The sequence below is a fragment of the Heterodontus francisci genome, chromosome 18 (assembly GCF_036365525.1).
Source record: "Heterodontus francisci isolate sHetFra1 chromosome 18, sHetFra1.hap1, whole genome shotgun sequence".
NCBI lineage: Eukaryota > Metazoa > Chordata > Chondrichthyes > Heterodontiformes > Heterodontidae > Heterodontus > Heterodontus francisci.
Window position 1 is genome coordinate 64,365,120 of NC_090388.1, and position 19,691 is coordinate 64,384,810.

The 19,691-nt window shown below is 43.2% G+C and overlaps 1 protein-coding gene across 2 annotated transcripts in view; it reads right to left on the reverse strand.

Moving 5' to 3' along the window:
• LOC137379688 (calcium-dependent secretion activator 2-like) overlaps positions 1 to 19,691 on the reverse strand; it is a 796,052-nt gene that overhangs the window by 109,172 nt on the left and 667,189 nt on the right. For both annotated transcript variants that reach the window (XM_068050896.1, XM_068050894.1), the window contains exon 20: positions 270 to 425. In XM_068050896.1, the coding sequence (XP_067906997.1) occupies positions 270 to 425 (156 nt within the window). The remainder of the gene's footprint in view (positions 1 to 269; positions 426 to 19,691) is intronic.

The following is a 19,691-nucleotide window of genomic DNA, read 5'->3' on the forward strand; positions in this document are numbered from 1 at the left end:
TGCCTCCAGGGCCACAGCTGGGGCCCACAGATCACTTGTTATATACAAATGAGGCCAACAGCCCAATTTGCTGTAGTCCTACTGCCGGCTTTTTAAGCCACATGTAGCATGCACTGCCCATGGATTGCACCCCATCTTGGGTAAGATCCAATTTCTAGACCATAATCTCTTCAGAAAATCTTAATTCTATGATGTAGCACTTCATTGAACAATCTGTAAAGTGTTAAGCTATTCTGTTAATCCTATCCCAAGGTTACAGCCCTACTTACCGCTTTACACAGGCCTCAATCATGTCACTGGCCATGAGTTTAAGTCTCTGGTCCAAATGCTGGGAAAATTCAGGTTCTGGCCAGTGCAGATCGTAAACAAACATCTGTAGTGCATCCAATTTCCAAAAGAGATCCTCAGATGTGGAAGAACCATTCCTAAAGCAGAAGAGTATTGTGAGATATGTAAACCCTTTTGTTTTGCAGTTCATGTCAGCAAAACAGACTAGCTCCAAGCAGACACCAGAAAAGTAACATCCATTACAAACACAGATATTCAGCAGTTAACATGGGATCTCATTGACAATAGTTTGTTACATGGGTGCTGATCATTGCCTTTTGCCCCAGGGAAATGGGCAGGAATACAAAAGGAGTTCTTTTTCTGACGAGTTATTGATCACAAGTGGCTGTTCCAGTGTTACCTGGTCGATGGAAGATTAATGAAGGAGAGCAGGCAAGGTCAGAAGTTTAAACATAGCAGCGGTTTAAAGAGCTTTCAATTCAGAGCAGGATTTACTTAATAGACATAATTCTGAAATGCTCCAGGTTCTTGATTAAACAGTTAATGGGTCAATATGGAAAAGGTAGTGGTCCCATGGCAATTTGTAATTACTTGGACTATTGTTCACTTGTCTCAGACATGGTTAAGCACTTGGTAACGATTCAGAGCAACTATTGAGTGGTCAAGTTTTACTAAGTACAGTTATTGGAAATAAATAATGTTAAATGTTCTGTCAAAAAAGGCACATCAGCAAGCTGACTAAAATTTCTTTCATGAGATTTCTGATGGCTCAGTTTCTTAAGTCAATGAATGGCAGAATCATATAGATTGAAAGGTCCAAGATTCACTCCCCTGTATGGGCTGAGTCATTTGATGCTATAATTGGCTTCAGTGCCCCCAAATTGGGGAGGGAAGAATTGACTAACATTCCCATTCCAGATCACTGCTCAAATAATGTTGCTGGAAGCACATACGGATGTCAGGTGAAGATAGATTCAAGCTTGGTTATGATGTATTTGTAGTCAAATAAGACAGTTGAACCTCCCTGTCTAGGTTTACACATTAAAAACTGAGAGATTAAGTAGTGCCAATGGAACCATATCCCAACAATGACACACTGCCTTCAGGAGAGGAGAGAATGATTGCAGAAAAGAAAAAAAAATCATACATATATCTTTAATTTGTACATGCAATGCTTAATCCCCGATTCAAATTCTAATGCAGAACGAGAAAATATTAGGTGCTTATCAAGTGACAGTTTAAGATTCAGAAGAAATTGCAAACATAGTATTGTTCATACAGATCCAATTGTGTACCTTCTGAAAATATACAAACATGATACTTAGCCCTGTACTTTTGAGAATGTGAAATGTTTGATCTAAATGTACTTCTCAAATCAGAACCCCCACCGAACTGACCCTGCAGTTTTCTCCGGTCCTGACTAGTAACAGGTACAACGGCTGTTCCCAGGGACGCACACCGAGACAAACATCAACTGCTGCTGGAGGACTATCAATTCGGTGAAAGACGCCCTTTGGTCTGCCTGAAACTTGCTGGTCTTCCAGCGTAAAGAGTTGTCCACCACCGAATGTTGCTGACTGGCACATTCCAAGGTCCAGGACTACGTGCTGAGGGACGCACTAAAGTTTGGGGCAGCCGCAGCAAAGGCTCAACGGGGAAAGACCACAGTGTAAGGTCCCCCCACCAAGCTGAACTGAGGGGCTGGATCCATGGGAAACCCCTCGAACTGTATTGGGAAAATTTTGTGTGCTGTAAATGTAAAAATGTATATGGCATGACAATGAAATGGAAGGATTGTGAGGCAACTCATGATTGTATAGAAGGAAACTGATCACCTTTGCACTGTTTGTATTTTTTGACTTGGTGCTGTTTGAAACTGGTAATGTAATTTTTACAGATTTTTATGAATAAAGTATATTTTGGAAATAAAAAAAATTGTTTCTATCATTGTATCCCATCAGAACCAATTTTATGATGTTTGTCAGAATAAGAAAAACAAATGAGGCCAAAAATGTTTAAACAAAGGTTAAATAAGCAATGTTAAAAAATTCTAAATGCATTGTTTAAGGTAAAATAAAGAAGTGAGAGAGAGAAGGCTCAAGGGATGTTGAGAAGCAGGTGTGAAAGGATTAAAGGATTAACTCAATGGTCAGAGTTATTCAAACACTTGTGTAATCACGGAGCTGTTGATAGGGCAAGTTACATCTTGGTTAGAAAAGGTACCTTCCTTTGAGTTGATGATTAAAGGGTTGGTGGGTTGATATTGGAAATGTAGTGATCCCACAACAATATCCTGGTTACTCGGTATTAGTTTATTTATTACAACCAAAGTCACAAGTGGCCAAAAATACTGCACACATAACTGTCCCACATCTGCTATTTATTTAAACATATGTGCGTCTGCATATCATGCAGAGAATAATGGATCCTTGAAAGTGATTACCAGGCAGTAATTTAATCGTGGGGTTCAGGTGACATCATAAGCCACAAGAGCAAAACTCTTGTGGTTTACAGCTCTAAGCTTAACCCCAAAATTACATTACTGTCTTGAAATCACTCCTTGCTATAAACTAAAATGTTAAATATCATGAATCATAAAACTGGTGTGCACAAAGAACGGTACAGCACAGGAACAGGCCATTCGGCCCTCCAAGCCTGCGCCGATCTTGATGCCTGCCTAAACTAAAACCATCTGCACTTCCAGGGACCGTATCCCTCTATTCCCATCCTATTCATGTATTTGTCAAGATGCCTCTTAAACGTCATTATCGTACCTGCTTCCACCATCTCCCCCGGCAGCAAGTTCCAGGCACTCACCACCCTCTGTGGAAAGAACTTGCCTCGCACATCCCCTCTAAACTTTGCCCCTCGCACCTTAAACCTATGTCCCCTAGCAACTGACTCTTCCACCCCGGGAAAAAGCTTCTGACTATCCACTCTGTCCATGCTGCTCATAACTTTGTAAACCTCTATCATGTCACCCCTCCACCTCCATCATTCCAGTGAAAACAATCCCAGTTTATACAACCTCTCCTCATAGCTGATGCCCTCCAGACCAGGCGACATCCTGGTAAACCTCTTCTGTACCCTCTCCAAAGCCTCCACATCCTTCTGGTAGTGTGGTGACCAGAATTGCACGCAATATTATAAGTGTGGCCGAACTAAAGTTCTGTACAGCTGCAGCATGACTTGCCAATTTTTATACTCTATGCCCCGACCGATGAAGGCAAGCATACCGTATGCCTTCTTGACTTACCTTATCCACCTGCGTTGCCACTTTCAGTGACCTGTGGACCTGTACGCCCAGATCTCTCTGCCTGTCAATACACCTAAGGGTTCTGCCATTTACTGTATACTTCCCACCTGCATTAGATCTTCCAAAATGCATTGCATCACATTTGTCCAGATTAAACTCCATCTGCCATTTCTCCGCCCAAGTCTCCAACCAATCTATATCCTGCTGTATCCTCTGACAATCCTCATCACTATCCACAACTCCACCAACCTTTGTGTCGTCCGCAAACTTACTAATCAGACCAGCTACATTTTCCTCCAAATCATTTATATATACTACAAACAGCAAAGGTCCCAGCACTGATCCCTGCAGAACACCACTGGTCACATCCCTCCATTCAGAAAAGCACCCTTCCACTGCTACCCACTATCTTCTATGACTGAGCCAGTTCTGCATCCATCGTGCCAGCTCACCTCTGATCCCGTGTGACTTCACCTTTTGAACCAGTCTGTCATGAGGGACCTTGTCAAAGGCTTTACTGAAGTCCATATAGATAACATCCACTGCCCTTCCTTCATCAATCATCTTTGTCACTTCCTCAAAAAACTCAATCAAATTAATGAGACACGACCTCCCCTTTACAAAACCATGATGCCTCTCGCTAATAAGTTTGTTTGTTTTCTAATGGGAGTAAATCCTGTCCCGAAGAATCCTCTAATAATTTCCCTACCACTGATGTAAGGCTCACCGGCCTATAATTTCCTGGATTATCCTTGTTACCCTTCTTAAACAAAGGAACAACATTGGCTATTCTCCAGTCCTGTGGGACCTCACCTGTCGCCAATGAGGATGCAAAGATTTCTGTCAAGGCCCCAGCAATTTCTTCCCTTGCCTCCCTTAGTATTCTGGAGTAGATCCCATCAGGCCCTGGGGACTTATCTACCTTAATGCTTTGCAAGACACCCAACACCTCCTCCTTTTTGATAATGCGATGACTGAGACTATCTACACTCCCTTCCCTAGGCTCATCATCCACCAAGTCCTTCTCTTTGGTGAATACTGATGCAAAGTACTCATTTAGTACCTCGCCCATTTCCTCTGGCTTCACACAGATTCCCTTCTCTGTCCTTGAGTGGGCCAACTCTTTCCCTAGTTACCCTCTTGCTCTTTATATATGTATAAAAAGCCTGGGGATTATCCTTAATCCTGTTTGCCAATGACTTTTCATGACCCTTTTTAGCCCTCCTGACTCCTTGCTTTAGTTCCTTCCTACTGTCTTTATATTCCTCAAGGGATTCGTCTGTTCCTAGCCTTCCAGCCCTTACGAATGCTTCCTTTTTCTTTTTGACTAGGCTCACAATATCCCACGTTATCCAAGGTTCCCGAAACTTGCCAAACTTATCCTTCTTCCTCACAGGAACATGCTGGTCCTGGATTCTAATCAACTGACATTTGAAAGACTCCCACATGTCAGATGTTGATTTACCCTCAAACAGCCGCCCCCAATCTAAATTCTTCAGTTCCTGCCTAATATTGTTATAATTAGCCTTCCCCCAATTTAGCACCTTCACCGGAGGACTACTCTTATCCTTTTCCACAAGTGCAGCTAAGTGGTTAATTTAGTTTTTCCTTTGTTCTTCTGCTGGCAATGACTGGTAAGGCCAACCATGAGTGTGCTCTACTACAACTTGTATTTATATATATATAGCACCTTTAACATAATAAGATGTCCCAAGGTGCTTCACAGAGGCATTAAACTTGATGCCACTCGTCCAGATCATCTGCATTTGACCAACAAGAAAACTGTATTCATTCTACTTGTGATTGGCTGAGGTTATTTAACCAAAAATGTATGTCTTTAAATCAGCTTGATTACAGGTTGAGTCATGGAAAATGACCAGGCCATCATTTGATATTTAAAAATTCTAGGATTAAAAAGCAGCTCACTTCAATCAAATAATTAAAAGAAAACATATCAGGGAAACTTACAAAAATAATTGGTTTACTGAAGTAGAGCATAATTATCCTAATGCAAAAAAAACCTTTCCAACTAAGCTAATTAAAAGCACTTTTTTTCTAAACAATAGGTCCTGACACTCTCCCTTCAGTACTCCCCCTCCACAAACACTTGCCAATAAATCACAAAGCTCCCTGTACCTCCTCAACCGATCCTGTGGGTCAGATTCCCACCTGATCAATCAGTGCAAATCATTTGAGAGTAGAACCTGCTAGCAGAATGTTGTACCACCCGAAGATCTCTGTTATTAATAGGCAAGGTCAAATATGCCACTCGAAAAACAGAGACAACGAGCAATTGATGCCAATGCTAATTAACCCTTTTAGTGCTGACTCCTATCATAGACTTTGATACTTTCTACTGAAAGGTGGAGGTGCCTTCTTGCATGGGTGGTTTGGAATACTGGACTGGTGCTTGGCCAATTGGCTACTTTTAATACCAGCTCCTGATTTTTCTCAAAGGATTTCCAAATTTGGCCTTTTCTCATTAGCCTGTTGGATCTTGCACGATTAAAACAGACTTTTGAGCCCTTGCTTTTTTCCTTCCACTTTAGCGCTATATCCAAGTCCAGTAATGCAAAAATGCAGGCAAGTTTCCATTTTTAACATTTTATTGGGCTTTTGTCTATGCTCCCTACCAAACTCTCTCACTGCTCTTCCTTGTGGCCACTGGCAACAGCCATGGTGCCATCCTCCCTGACCTTTTGGTTAAAATGACGACCTTTTATGGATGTCTGACACAAACAATATTAGGATTGAGCTGAGGTGATTTTTTTTGTCTCACTTCTGAGTCTCTATTGTTAGGGTTTCAAAAAGCAGATACTATCTGTGTCACTGTAAATTGGGTAAAGAGAAACTGTTTCCTCTCGCGAAGATTCCAGTACAAGGGGCATAATCTTAAAATCAGAGATAGGCCATTCAGGGATGATGTCAGGAAACACTTCATCACACAAAGGGTAGTGGTAATCTGGAACTGCCTCCCTCTAAAAGCTGTTGAGGCCAGGTCAACTGAAAATTTCAAATCCGAGATTCACAGTTTTTTTTAGGTAAGGGTATTAAGGGATATGGGTCAGAATTCTGCGGCCCACCAACGAGCGAGCTGGTGGCAGGGGGCGTAAAATTGAGTTTCCGACCCAATCCCTCCCCCACTGCAATTTTACACAGGGTGGCGACAGCGAGAAACAGCCCACCCACCCCAGATCAATCAAGGCCCTTAAATGGCCATTTAATTGCCACTTAAGGGCCTCCTCCTGCCACTGTGGGTATTTTACCCTCAGCGGCTGGACGGCAAAGGCCCCCAAGAACCCCAGCTGGTAAAACCAGGCATCCTTCTTGCGGGCTGGCAGGGGCGGGGGAGGTGTGGTGGGCCCCCTGATCGGCCCGCCACCAAAGCCCCAACCACCCCCAATGCACAACACTCCTCCCCCCCACCAACCACCCCCTTTGCCTCACCGGGTCCTGGACGATTGTCCCCAGCGAGGCCCTAAAAACATACCTGAGTTCTGGGGCTGTCCTTGACTTTGCTTGCAATGGCTGGGTGTAATCCCAGCAGTGGCCACCGCACCCAATGGCGCAGCTGGGATTAAGAGCTGCCAGCCTGCTGATTGGCCTGCCTCAAGGAGGTGAAAGTCCCACCCAAGACCAATTAAGGGCCTGGGGAGAGAAAAATCCAAGCCTGGCTCCCCTGGTCCGGTGGAGGCGGGCTTGTCACCGACTTTTTGGCCGGTGGGCAGGGCCTCTCACCTGATGCAAAATTCTGGCCATGGAATCAAGGTGATTAAATAGATTTAAGGTATAGATCAGTCATGGGTTAACTGAATGGCGGAACAAGCTTGAGGACCTGAATGGTCGACTCCTGTTTCTATGTTTCACACTGCTTACAGAAAGTTCTGATACAGAAAAGTAATATTTGAAACTAATATATCCTTAACATCAATTATGTAATTACCTTGTGATCAACACTGACTCACTTGAAGTGGATGAAACTGGGGGCTGAATGTTATCAACGGGTCGCGCTGTGAAAGTGGCGGCCTTCCAACATCTAAGTGCCACTGCACAGTCCCCGCAATATTACGCGGGGGGACTCTTTTAAACAGAGGGGGCGGAGTAGCTGCCCCTGACGATGACGTAGGGGGCCAGCTGCCGCGTCTCTGACTACGGCGACCGGCGCCCACGCAGAGCGCCGGCACCATTTCTAAAGGGCTTCAAGTCCTTCAGCATATATTTAAATATTTAAAGGTGCCGGTGAGCTTAAAAACATTAATAAACCTTTAATGTAACATTGAATCCCCTACCCCACCCTCCCATTGAGTCTGAAACACATAAATAGGCCTATCCCCCCAAAAAATACACTTTCGGAAATTCTAAATTTTCCCCCACCGAGCTTCAGTATCTTTGACCCTCAAACCCTTCCCACTATCCCCACAACCAATAGAATCAGTTTTTCCCGCTCCACCCCATCTGCCCTGATAATTTTATTCCTCCCCCTCCCCACCAGTGTCTCGCATTGGGACTCCAACAGCGTTCCGAAGGTATGCGAGTCTTGGCCGGTTGGCCGTAAAATCAGCGTGAGACGGCCGCCGCGGCAGTTAAGTTAATTTGAATTTTATTAATGCTCTTTTAAATATTTTAATGAAGTCGGGGGTGCTGCACCAAGGCCTCGCCACAGCCGCTAATATCCGGCGGGGCCTTCTCAGCATCTTGGGTCCAGGCGGGCCGCTCCTGCTGGCATTTTACGGGCCCCCCTTGCCACAACCCACGGTGTCGAGGGGCTGGTAAAATTCAACCCTGGGTATCTACACAGTGTAGGAATGATCAATTATTAGTTCAAAATATAATAGAGGTAGGGATTGTCTTGAAAGTTTATTAACTTAAAATTTTCACTATGACTGTTTATTCATCTCATTGTCAGTACTGAGTTGATATAAATGTGAGCATGTCTTTGCTGCTCAGTAAATCTCCATTCCCAACCCCCTCCAGATACATTAGTTAGACTACAATAATTGTAATAGTAAATGGAACATAAGTTACTGTACTGGGATGGACATTAAAAACAGACAATTTACAGTTACACAGAAATTGATGAACTTTCTGAAAGTTCCGGCACCAACGACAAACATTCACTTCAGCTCAATTCTGATATTCTTTGAATCTGGAAATTACTGAGTGATGTTCTCATATGAACACCTGATGCATTCATATCAAATTCCTCTTTCCGTTATTTTAATAGACGCTTTAGTCCAGTTATTTTCAATACATATGTTCAAATAATGGAGCAGGGAATTTGATACCACTACATTAAATGTTCATACAATTATGTCGCTCATAGTAATTTCCAGTCTATAAAGTTACATCTGCTCTACAGAGGAACTCCGCTGGAATTAATGAATTTTGGTTGATCGATCATTGTGAAACAATCCTCTACAACACAACTCCCTTTAACAACCTGCCAAGTGTCACACATATACAGTAACAATTTGATTTAAAAATGTAGCCTTCTAATGCCCGTCCTTCTTGAAAATTAACACAGGTCTACATATATAAACAGACTTACAAGCTATGTTGCTTTTGCTGATTATAAACCTTGCTCCCAATATTTTCCGGAAGACAATTACCTAACTTTGAGAACTTTTCACTTTGAACAGCTTTTGGTTATGAATTGTATGCATTCGTCAAGTTCAATACTTTTGGGAAATAACATGTCAGACTGGCTGGCAAACTAAGATGAAGTGCAGATAACATCCTAATTCTAAAAATGTAAAATTCTAAAAGCAGCTCTCCATATCATCTTCACGGTACCTGTGCCAAACTGCATACACATGGGAAATGGCTATAGGAGAGGAACACACATTGATTCTATTCTGTAACTGGGGACTGTGAATTAATTAGAGTATTGAGTTTTTAACCTCATACTTTAATTATCTCTTTGTCCTCTATGTCAGCATGCAACCTTTGTGTTGACAAACATATGAAGAGTTTGCCCAACTTTAGTAGGCTTATAAACCAACACTCATTGTGGAAACAATGGAAAACTAAATCTCCTAAAATGAAATGAAACCCATTCAGAAAGGGATCAGCTAAGTACAAGTGCTAGCTACACAGATCCAGATTTGTGTAATGAAATATGGAGCAATCAATTTCCTAGCAAAGACAGCGTGCAAAGAGGACAAAAGACACATACCAAACATATGCACACACATTCAGAGTCATGTTGTTCTTCACAGTGAAAGAAGGATACCTGATAGTTCTACCTGGCAGACAGTGCAGATATCATGTGACAGCAGTTGATTGGCAGTCAGTCCGATATAAATATATGAACTTCTTTATGTTATACTGTAACTGTTTTGGATCCAGTTATTTTAAATTAAATCGATTTGTGGACTGATTAAGAATCACCCCTTTAATGTTGCTAGGTTTTAGAGTCTGGTCTACAGAACTCATGCCAATAAATCAGTGAGCAGGCCGCCAAGTTGTATGAAACTATTGCATTATGCATGTCGCTGGGTGTGAGGGATGGCAACTTCTAATTGCAAGCGATCCACAGTTTTGATAAGTTATCAACTATACAGGAAGTGTTTGCAACAACTAAATTCCTCCTCGCAATTATATCAAACATCTGTACAGAAAGGCATCAAGCCAACAGAATGACATGCTTTCAGATCACAGATCATATTCCCCTTTACAAACACCAACAAGATATTGATTGTTTAATTCCACATTGCTCTCTTTACTGTGACATAAATATTTGCACCATATTAACACAATATTTCAGAAGTTAATGTTGACCACTTGCCAATGGATTTGAAAGCCTTTGGTTCATTTTCATTAAACCAAAAGATTAAATATGACAAAAAGACCTAAATTATTTCCAAAACTGTTGGAGAGATATGGTTAGCAGAGACTCATTTGTAGGACTGGTTGGGACTTGTACCTGGACATGCAAAGGCAGAATAAAACACCAAATTTGTCAAGACTGCTTATTTAAATTAGGTTGAAGAGAATGGGCCTGTCACGTTAATCCTTTTATACATGACTGTGTGCAACTTAATATTACATCTTTAAGTGAACCCTTTCTTGTAGACACTTTTGTAATTTAGATACAAATAAGCACAGTGGATGCCATTAATTGGTAGGCATCTTTTAAAAATGAACAAATTTCTTTGGATGAGATTTGCAGTGTACAAAATAGTAATACTATTTATCAAGTTCATCTCTCTGTAGTTTACCTACATAGTTACATTTTCATTATTGTTCTTGTCCCTTCTATTGATTTTAATATTTGATTTCACTTTCTCCTTTACTTTCTTTCCATTTTCTTGATTCACATTTCTTACCTCTCAGTTTTTAAAATTCTTATTGTCACCACATTTTGTTTTTTTAACTCTAGATAGTTTCCTCAACTCCATTGTCTCAGGCGATGTGCATATGTGACCCCCTCTCTCCCTATCTCCTGGAGTATACTTTTACTTGTCCAATATCTAAGTAGTTTGTAGCAGGCCCAAGGGTCAAACAGAAGCTCCTGTATTTTAACTACTGGTTACATCACATGCCCTCATGTGATCTTCCTTGCCTTTGGATCACAGTAGAATAAGTGCAACTTGGGCTATAAACTCAGCCATTTTGTTTCTTTACTTTCTCTTGCTAAATATACTACTAGTGTCGACCTATACTTTGCGGACATTTAATATTCACATCTCTAATAAAGATTAGCAATTTGGCAAATGTTTTCTACTGAACTAAAAATATTAGACACATGATCTGTGGTGGAAATTGTCAACTACCGGCTACTGATTTCTCACCTGAAAAATCAATGGCTGGCAGTTGAAATTCTGATAGGGACTTTGTGCTATCATTTGCCTAACTGAATCAACTCCCAATGGAGAATGATTAGATTTGAAAATTAGCTCCTACACCTATTGTAAGACACTACAGGGTAGGCGGTGGCGTAGTGGTATTGGCACTGGACAAGTAACCCAGAGACCCAGGGTATTTCTCTGGGGACATGGGTTCGAATCCCACCACAGCAGAAGGTGGAATTTGAATTTAATTAATAAATCTGGAATTAAAAGCTAGTCTAATGATGGCCATGAAACCATTGTCGATTGTTGTAAAAACCCATCTGGTTCACTAATGTCCTTTAGGGAAGGAAATCTGCTGTCCTTACCTGGTCTGGCCAACATGTGACTCCAGACCCACAGTTAACCCAATGTGGTTAACACTTACATGCCCTTCATGAAACCAGACGGACCACCCGGCATCGACCTAGGCACCGTAAACGACAATGGCAAACCCAGCCCTGTTGACCCTGCAAAGTCCTCCTCACTAACATCTGGGGGCTTGTGCCAAAGTTGGGAGAGCTGTCCCACAGACTAGTCAAGCAACAGCCGGACAGTCATACTCACGGAATCATACCTTACAGACAATGTCCCAGACACTGCCATCACCATGCCCGGGTATGTCCTGTCCCACCGGCAGGACAGACCCACCAGAGGTGGTGGCACAGTGGTATACAGTAGGGAGGGAGTTGCCCTGGGAGTCCTCAACATTGACTCCGGACCCCATGAAGTCTCATGGCATCAGGTCAAACATGGGCAAGGTAACCTCCTACTGATTACCACCTACCGCCCTCCCTCAGCTGATGACTCAGTACTTCTCCATGTTGAACACCACTTGGAGGAAGCACTGAGGGTGGCAAGGGCAAAAAATGTACTCTGGGTGGGGGACTTCAATGTCCATCACCAAGAGTGGCTCGGTAGCACCGAGCTGGCTGAGTCCTAAAGGACATAGCTGCTAGACTGGGTCTGCGGCAGGTGGTGGGGGAACCAACACGAGGGAAAAACATACTTGACCTCGTCCTCACCAATCTGCCTGTCACAGATGCTTCTGTCCATGACAGTATTGGTAGGAGTGACCACCGCACAGTACTTATGGAGATGAAGTCCCGCCTTCACATTGAGGATACCGTCCATCGTGTTGTGTGGCACTATCACCGTGCTAAATGGGATAGATTTCGAACAGATCGAGCAATGCAAAACTGGGCATCCATGAGGCGCTGTGGGCCATCAGTAGCAGAATTGTACTCATCCCACAATCTGTAACCTCATGGCCCGGCATATCCCCTACCCGACCATTACCATCAAGCCAGGAGACCAACGCTGGTTCAATGAAGAGTGCAGGAGGGCATGCCAGGAGCAGCACCAGGCATACCTCAAAATGAGGTGTCAACCTGGTGAAGCTACAACCCAGGACTACTTGCATGCCAAACTGCGTAAGCAGCATGCAATAGACAGAGCTAAGCGATCCCATAACCAACGGATCAGATCTAAGCTCTGCATTCCTGCCACATCCAGCTGTGAATGGTGGTGGACAATTAATCAACTAACTGGAGGAGGTGGCTCCACAAATATCCCCATCTTCAATGATGGGGGAGCCCAGCACATCAGTGCGAAAGATAAGGCTGAAGCATTTGCAACAATCTTCAGCCAGAAGTGCTGAGTTGATGATCCATCTCGGCCTCCTCCTGAAGTCACCAGCATCACAGATGCCAGACTTCAGCCAATTCGATTCACTCTGCCTGATATCAAGAAACGACTGAAGGCACTGGATAATGCAAAAGCTATGGGCCCTGACAATATTCTGGCAAATAGTACTGAAGACCTATGCTCCTGAACTTGCCGCGCCCCTAGCCAAGCTGTTCCAGTACAGCTACAACACTGGCATCTATCCTGCAATGTAGAAAATTGCCCAGGTTTGTCCTGTACACAAAAAGCAGGACACGTCCAACCCAGCCAATTACCGCCCCATCAGCCTACTCTAAATCATCAGTAAAGTGATGGAAGGTGCCATCAAGTAGCACTTGCTGAGCAATAACCTGCTCAGTGACGCTCAGTTTGGGTTCTGCCAGGGTCACTCAGCACCTGACCTCATTACAGCCTTGGTTCAAACATCGACAAAAGAGCTGAGGTGAGGTGAGAGTGACTGCCCTTGACATTAAGGCAGCATTTGACCGAGTATGGCATCAAGGAGCCCTCGCAAAACTGAGGTCAATGGGAATCAGGGAGAAAACCCTCCGCTGGCTGGAGTCATACCTAGCGCAAAGGAAGATGGTTGTGGTTATTGGAGGTCAATCATCTGAGCTCCAGGACATCACTGCAGGAGTTCCTCAGGGTAGTGTCCTAGGCCCAACCATCTTCAGCTGCTTCATCAATGACCTTCCTTCAATCATAAGGTCAGAAGTGGGGATGTTCGCTGATGATTGCACAATGTTCAGCACCATTCGCAACTCCTCAGATGCTGAAGCAGTCCGTGCAGAAATGCAGCAAGATCTGGACAATATCCAGGCTTGGGCTGATAAGTGGAAAGTAACATTCGCGCCACACAAGTGCCGGGCAATGACCATCTCCAACAAGAGAGTATTTAACCATCTCCCCTTGACATTAAATGGCATTACCATCGCTGTATCCCATACTATCAACATTCTAGGGGCTACCATTGACCAGACACTGAACTGGCGTAGCCATATAAATACCATGGTTACAAGAGCAGGTCAGAGGCTAGGAATCCTGAGGTGAGTAACTCACCCCCTGACTCCCCAAAGCCTGTCCACCATCTAAAAGGCACAAGTCAGGAGTGTGATGGAATACTCTCCACTTGCCTGGATGGGTGCAGCTCCAACAACACTCAAGAAGCTCGACACCATCCAGGACAAAGCAGCCTGCTTGACTGGCACCCCATCTACAAACATTCACTCCCTCCACCACCGACGCACAGTAGCAGCAGTGTGTACCATCTACAAGATGCACTGCAGCAACGCACCAAGGCTCCTTAGACAGCACCTTCCAAACCCGCGACCTCTACCAACTAGAAGGAAAAGTGCAGCAAATACATGGGAACACCACCATCTGCAAGTTCCCCTCCAACTCACACACCATCCTGACTTGGAACTATATCGCCGTTCCTTCACTGTTGCTGGGTCAAAATCCTGGAACTCCCTTCCTAACAGCACTGTGGAGCTACCTACCCCAAATGGACTGCAGCGGTTCAAGAAGGCAGCTCACCGCCACCTTCTCAAGGGCAATTAGGGATGGGCAATAAATGCTGGCATAGCCAGTGACGCCCACATCCCATGAATGAATAAAAAAAAACTTATTATAACTGTCAAGGGGAAATGGGTGAAGCATACACATACGTATCAGTGCCATTTTGCAAGGCATTGAAAGACCTAGCTTTAAAGGGACTGCTTGGGGCAAAATATTTTGGGATTTTTAAAAAGGTTTTTGCAGGGTTAGGAAGAGCTGGAGTTTCTTCTTGGGGCCCCACAAAAGTCTCTGGCTTGTTGTCATCCTCCCACCCCGGCATCTACTCCCCAAACCTGCCGATTCTTTGCCTCAGGAAGCCAATGAGCTGCACCTGTTTGCTGCCAGTAGCTTACTAACAAAATGTTAATGAGGCTCGAACCTGAGAGTGGTTTGAGCCTCCCAAGTGACATTTGGACATGCATCGCAGGTGCATTGTTACTACCGTGACCACTCGGCGCCCAGACCAAAAGTTGCCCACTATTTTATTAAAGCGAAGTACCTTCTTGTCAGCGACATTATCTGAGAGTAGAACAGAATTTTATGATAGCTGCTTTATTTCTTGTTGGACAAAGTACCAACTGTAACACAGAATCAGAGCCTCTGTCTCCTTTGATGAAAACCATCTAAGATGCCCATTTGCTTATGACACACAGGATAGATATGTCAAGTTAACATCTTTAAACTGAAGGTGTGTCTTGACTTTTAATGTGTCCTCTGTATAATGACTCTAATAACTTGATGATGCATTATTTAGATTCAGTATGAAATGGAGAACATTTAGGACCATTTTGTTTCAAATATTCTCAGCAGTTTTTGCATGCACAGGCTCCTCTATAAACAACAACAATCCCCGATTGACATCCAAATGCTTATGAACTAAGATACTCAGGCAACAACGGAAGCTTATTAACTTGTATGATGCCTGCAACCAAACATGCACATTAGGCACAAGAGCAAATGTACACTACATGCAGACTTCACAAGCAAGCGGCTACACAATTCTGCAGTATACACACGTGGAATCATATAAAGAAGCCATCCAAGATGGTGGAGAAAAGCTAGGCATTTGTGGAAGATTGAGAGGCAGACTTGGGACTTTTGGAAGGCTCACGCTAGCGAGGTTATTGGTGAGGTTCCTGTGGAAGAAAGAATCACGAGAACATCAGCGGAATCAAACTGCCAGAGTTAAGTATAAAAAAAAGCAATTCACTCAATGCAATGGGGAAGAAGCATGCTCCAACTCAAGCAAGCAGGCTGACTTTCAGTTCATAATAAATTGACTCACAAAGATCAGATGGATTTACAAGGCAATTAGATTACAGAATAACCTTTTTGAAGATACAAGAATTAGCAGAAGTCACCACCTTATAAAAACAATATTAAAGATGATAACACTTAAGACTGACAGAAATGATAATCTAAGGTGGTCCACACTGTAAATGTAATTCAATGAAATTTCTGATGATTCCTATGATGTACATTGTGGTGTGTCCAAGAATATATTATGCACAAATTTCCACATCAGTTCCTCAATCAGCTATTGTCTAGAGTTATGCTGAAGAAAAAGTACTGCAGACCTTCTCTGATACATCCGCTATTTAGAATTACAGAGTATTATTGCATATTTTAGTTCAAGTTTTTTCTCCCCATTCCTCAATTTTGCCCTGATGTGACTTGTCTCTTTGCAGACCTGTACAACTAGGAAATCTGCATAGTACTGGACTATTATGAAGGATTCCTCCGGAATTCAGTTTCAGTCTTCCTACCTTTTGTAAGATTGAATTCCATACAGCGAAGTATGGTGATGACATTCAAATCATAAATACTGCAGCCGAATTAAGCTCTTGAGTCATCAGGTTGTGTCAGCAAAATCATGTTACTCTTCATGTGAACTGATCCACTGAATGATGTTATGGATTGAACATAAACTGTACGCATACATGTGCCAATTCCAATCTGCGCATGCATACAGGTGAGTGTTTCACATGCACACTGCTGGACTGTAACTCTTCAGCTGTCCTAGCTTCTTCCTGGGGATGCAGTCTGATAGATGCAAGAACAGCACCCATTTGTCAGTTGGCTCCAAATGCCACTATATAAATGAGTGAACACACATTCCCAGCAGCCGCATGGTAATTTTTGACACAGGAACTCAAGACACATCAAAGTTCTTCACATTGAATACATTATTTTTGAAGTGTAGTTAGTGTTGTTATGTCAGTAAACATGGCAACTCATTTGCACACAAGATCCCATTGAAAGAAAATGAATGACCAGTGAATTTGTTTTGGTGTTGTTGGATAAAGAACAGATATTGACCAGAACACAAGGAGAACTCCATGCTCTTCTTGTGAATAGTGCCATGGAATCTTTGACATCCACTTAAACAGGTAGACACAGACCTTGCTTTAATGTCATCCAAAAGACAGCATGTTCTTCAATACAGTGGAACTGAAATGCCAGCCTAGATTAGGAGCTCAAATCCTAGAGCTGGCTTGAATCCACAGACCTTTGACTCAGGGCCAAAAATGTTACCGACTGAGCTAAACTGAGAAGCGTTGTAAAATGTTTACATTTAACCCTTTAGACAAGACCTATTGAGGCAGTTGGTTATGGAAAATATAGCTGGACAATTGAGCTCACTAAATTTCTTCTAAGTTTTGAAAGTGCATTATGTGTTACAAGATTCATATGAAATTTCATTGTCTACCATTTTCACAAAGATTTTAATCCATTTAAAACAAAAATGTTCAGTGTTTCCACTGTTATATCACTGTGATATCATATGGCCTAATTTCAAAGCAACAATGATTGAAGAACTAACTGGGAAAAGACAATGTTATTTGGTTAAGTTCATGCAAATTCCATTTTTGCCCAATATAGGCTGACATTCAGTGCTGCACTGAGGGTGTACTGCATTGAAAAAGATGCTGTCTTTGATTTATGGTGCATAACATTGAATAAGGTATTCTATCAGTTATAACACTGGCTAAAGTAAAGCATCTAAAATACCCACTGCAGGCCACTGTTCCAATCTGTCCATCTTTCAGACAGTATGCAAGGAATGAATCAGTATGTGAGAAATTTAAAATAAACCTTAAACCCAACAATACAGTCTACTTTTTAAAAGTAATTCTGACAGCCGATAGTATTTTTTACACTTCATTTTGATCGTCAAAACAAAGTCAGTCTTTGTCTCGTTATGTGATTTGATCCACTAAATGAATTGATGGTTTAACAGATAACGTGAGCAGCAAGAAAAAAAAATTAACCTGTGGGAATATTATTGGAATAGACCATTTACTCATGACAGTTAATATAGAATGAGGCCACATTAAAAAATATATATTAGTAATTTTGGCTGGAAACTCCTCAAAAGACTCATTAAAATGATGCCAGCAAACATTATACAAGAAAATATTAATATTCCCTCAATTCAGGCTTTGTAATCATAAACTTTTACTTGTCTTTCTTCACACTAATGAGAAAGAACAGGCAAGATAGATATCTCAACAATAAACAATATATTTTACCAACAAGTAGTGTGATAAGGGAGTACCAGTAGATGTAATTTATTTGAAATTTCAAAAGAGATTCGATAAAGTGCCACATGAAAGCTAGTTACACAAGATAAGGGCTCATAAGGTTGGAAATGAGGCGCCCTCCCTGTGGGCTGGGTGGGGGGGGGGGATCTCTCCTTCGTGGGTAATTTGTGGCCCACGAAAACACACAGTGGGAATCAATTCACCCCCTGGGACCCTCTTCCCCATGGACCGTAAGTTTACTCCCCCACCCTCCTCAGCGGGGCCTTCCGGACTGGTCCTGGCAACACTGCCACACCGACCTCCTCTGGGGTTCCAGTGCTGGGCCTGGGTCCGAGGCCTCTGAAGTACCGGCAGTGGCCACCATTCCCAGTGGTGCTGCCAATATAGTTGAGCTGCCAGCCCTGTGATTGACTGGCAGATCTTTGGGTTGGGATCCCTGTCCCTATTAAGTCTTTAAAGAGACAGGGATCCCACCTCCATAAACTTTGACAGCAAAAGACCGGAGGATTGTTCTGGGGGCTGAAAAATGCAGAGGTGTGGCTCCCCTGGCCTTTTCGGCCCCGCGCCTGGAGCCCCGCCTCCTGCACAAAATCCAGCCCTTAATATGGGAAAATGTAAGGCTATTCAGTTCAGTAGGAAGAATAGTAAAACAGAACATTTTTTAAATGGTGAGAGACTGGGTATCCTTGTACACGAATCACAGAAAGATAACATGCAGGTACAGCAAGCAATTAGGAAGACAAATGGTTTTGTTTTATTCATTCATGGGATGTGGGCGTCGCTGGCCAGGCCAGCATTTATTGCCCATCCCTAATTGCCCTTGAGAAGGTGGTGGTGAGCTGCCTTCTTGAACCGCTGCAGTCCATGTGAAGTAGGTACACCCACAGTGCTGTTAGGAAGGGAGTTCCAGGATTTTGACCCAGCGACAGCAAAGGAACGGTAATACAGTTCCAAGTTAGGATGGTGTGTGACTTGGACGGGAACTTGCAGGCGCTGATGTTCCCATGCATCAGCTGCTCTTGTCCTTCGAGATGGTAGAGGTCACAGGTTAGGAAGGTGCTATTGACGGAGCCTTGGTGCGTTGCTGCAGTGCATCTTGTAGATGGTACACACTGCTGCCACTGTGCGTTGGTGGTGGAGGTAATGAATGTTTGTAGATGGGGTGCCAATCAAGTGGGCTGCTTTGTCCTGGATGGTGTTGAGCTTCTTGGGTGTCGTTGGAGCTGCACCCATCCAGGCAAGTGGAGAGTATTCCATCACACTCCTGACTTGTGCCTTGTAGATGGTGGACAGGCTTTGGGGAGTCAGGAGGTGAGTTACTCGCCGCAGGATTCCTAGCCTCTGACCTGCTCTTGTAGCCACAGTATTTATATGACTACTCCAGTTCAGTTTCTGGTCAATGGTAGCCCCTAGGATGTTGATAGTGGGGGATTCAGCGATGGTAATGCCATTGAATGTCAAGAGGAGATGGTTAGATTCTCTCTTGTTGGAGATGGTCATTGCCTGGCACTTGTGTGCGCAAATGTTACT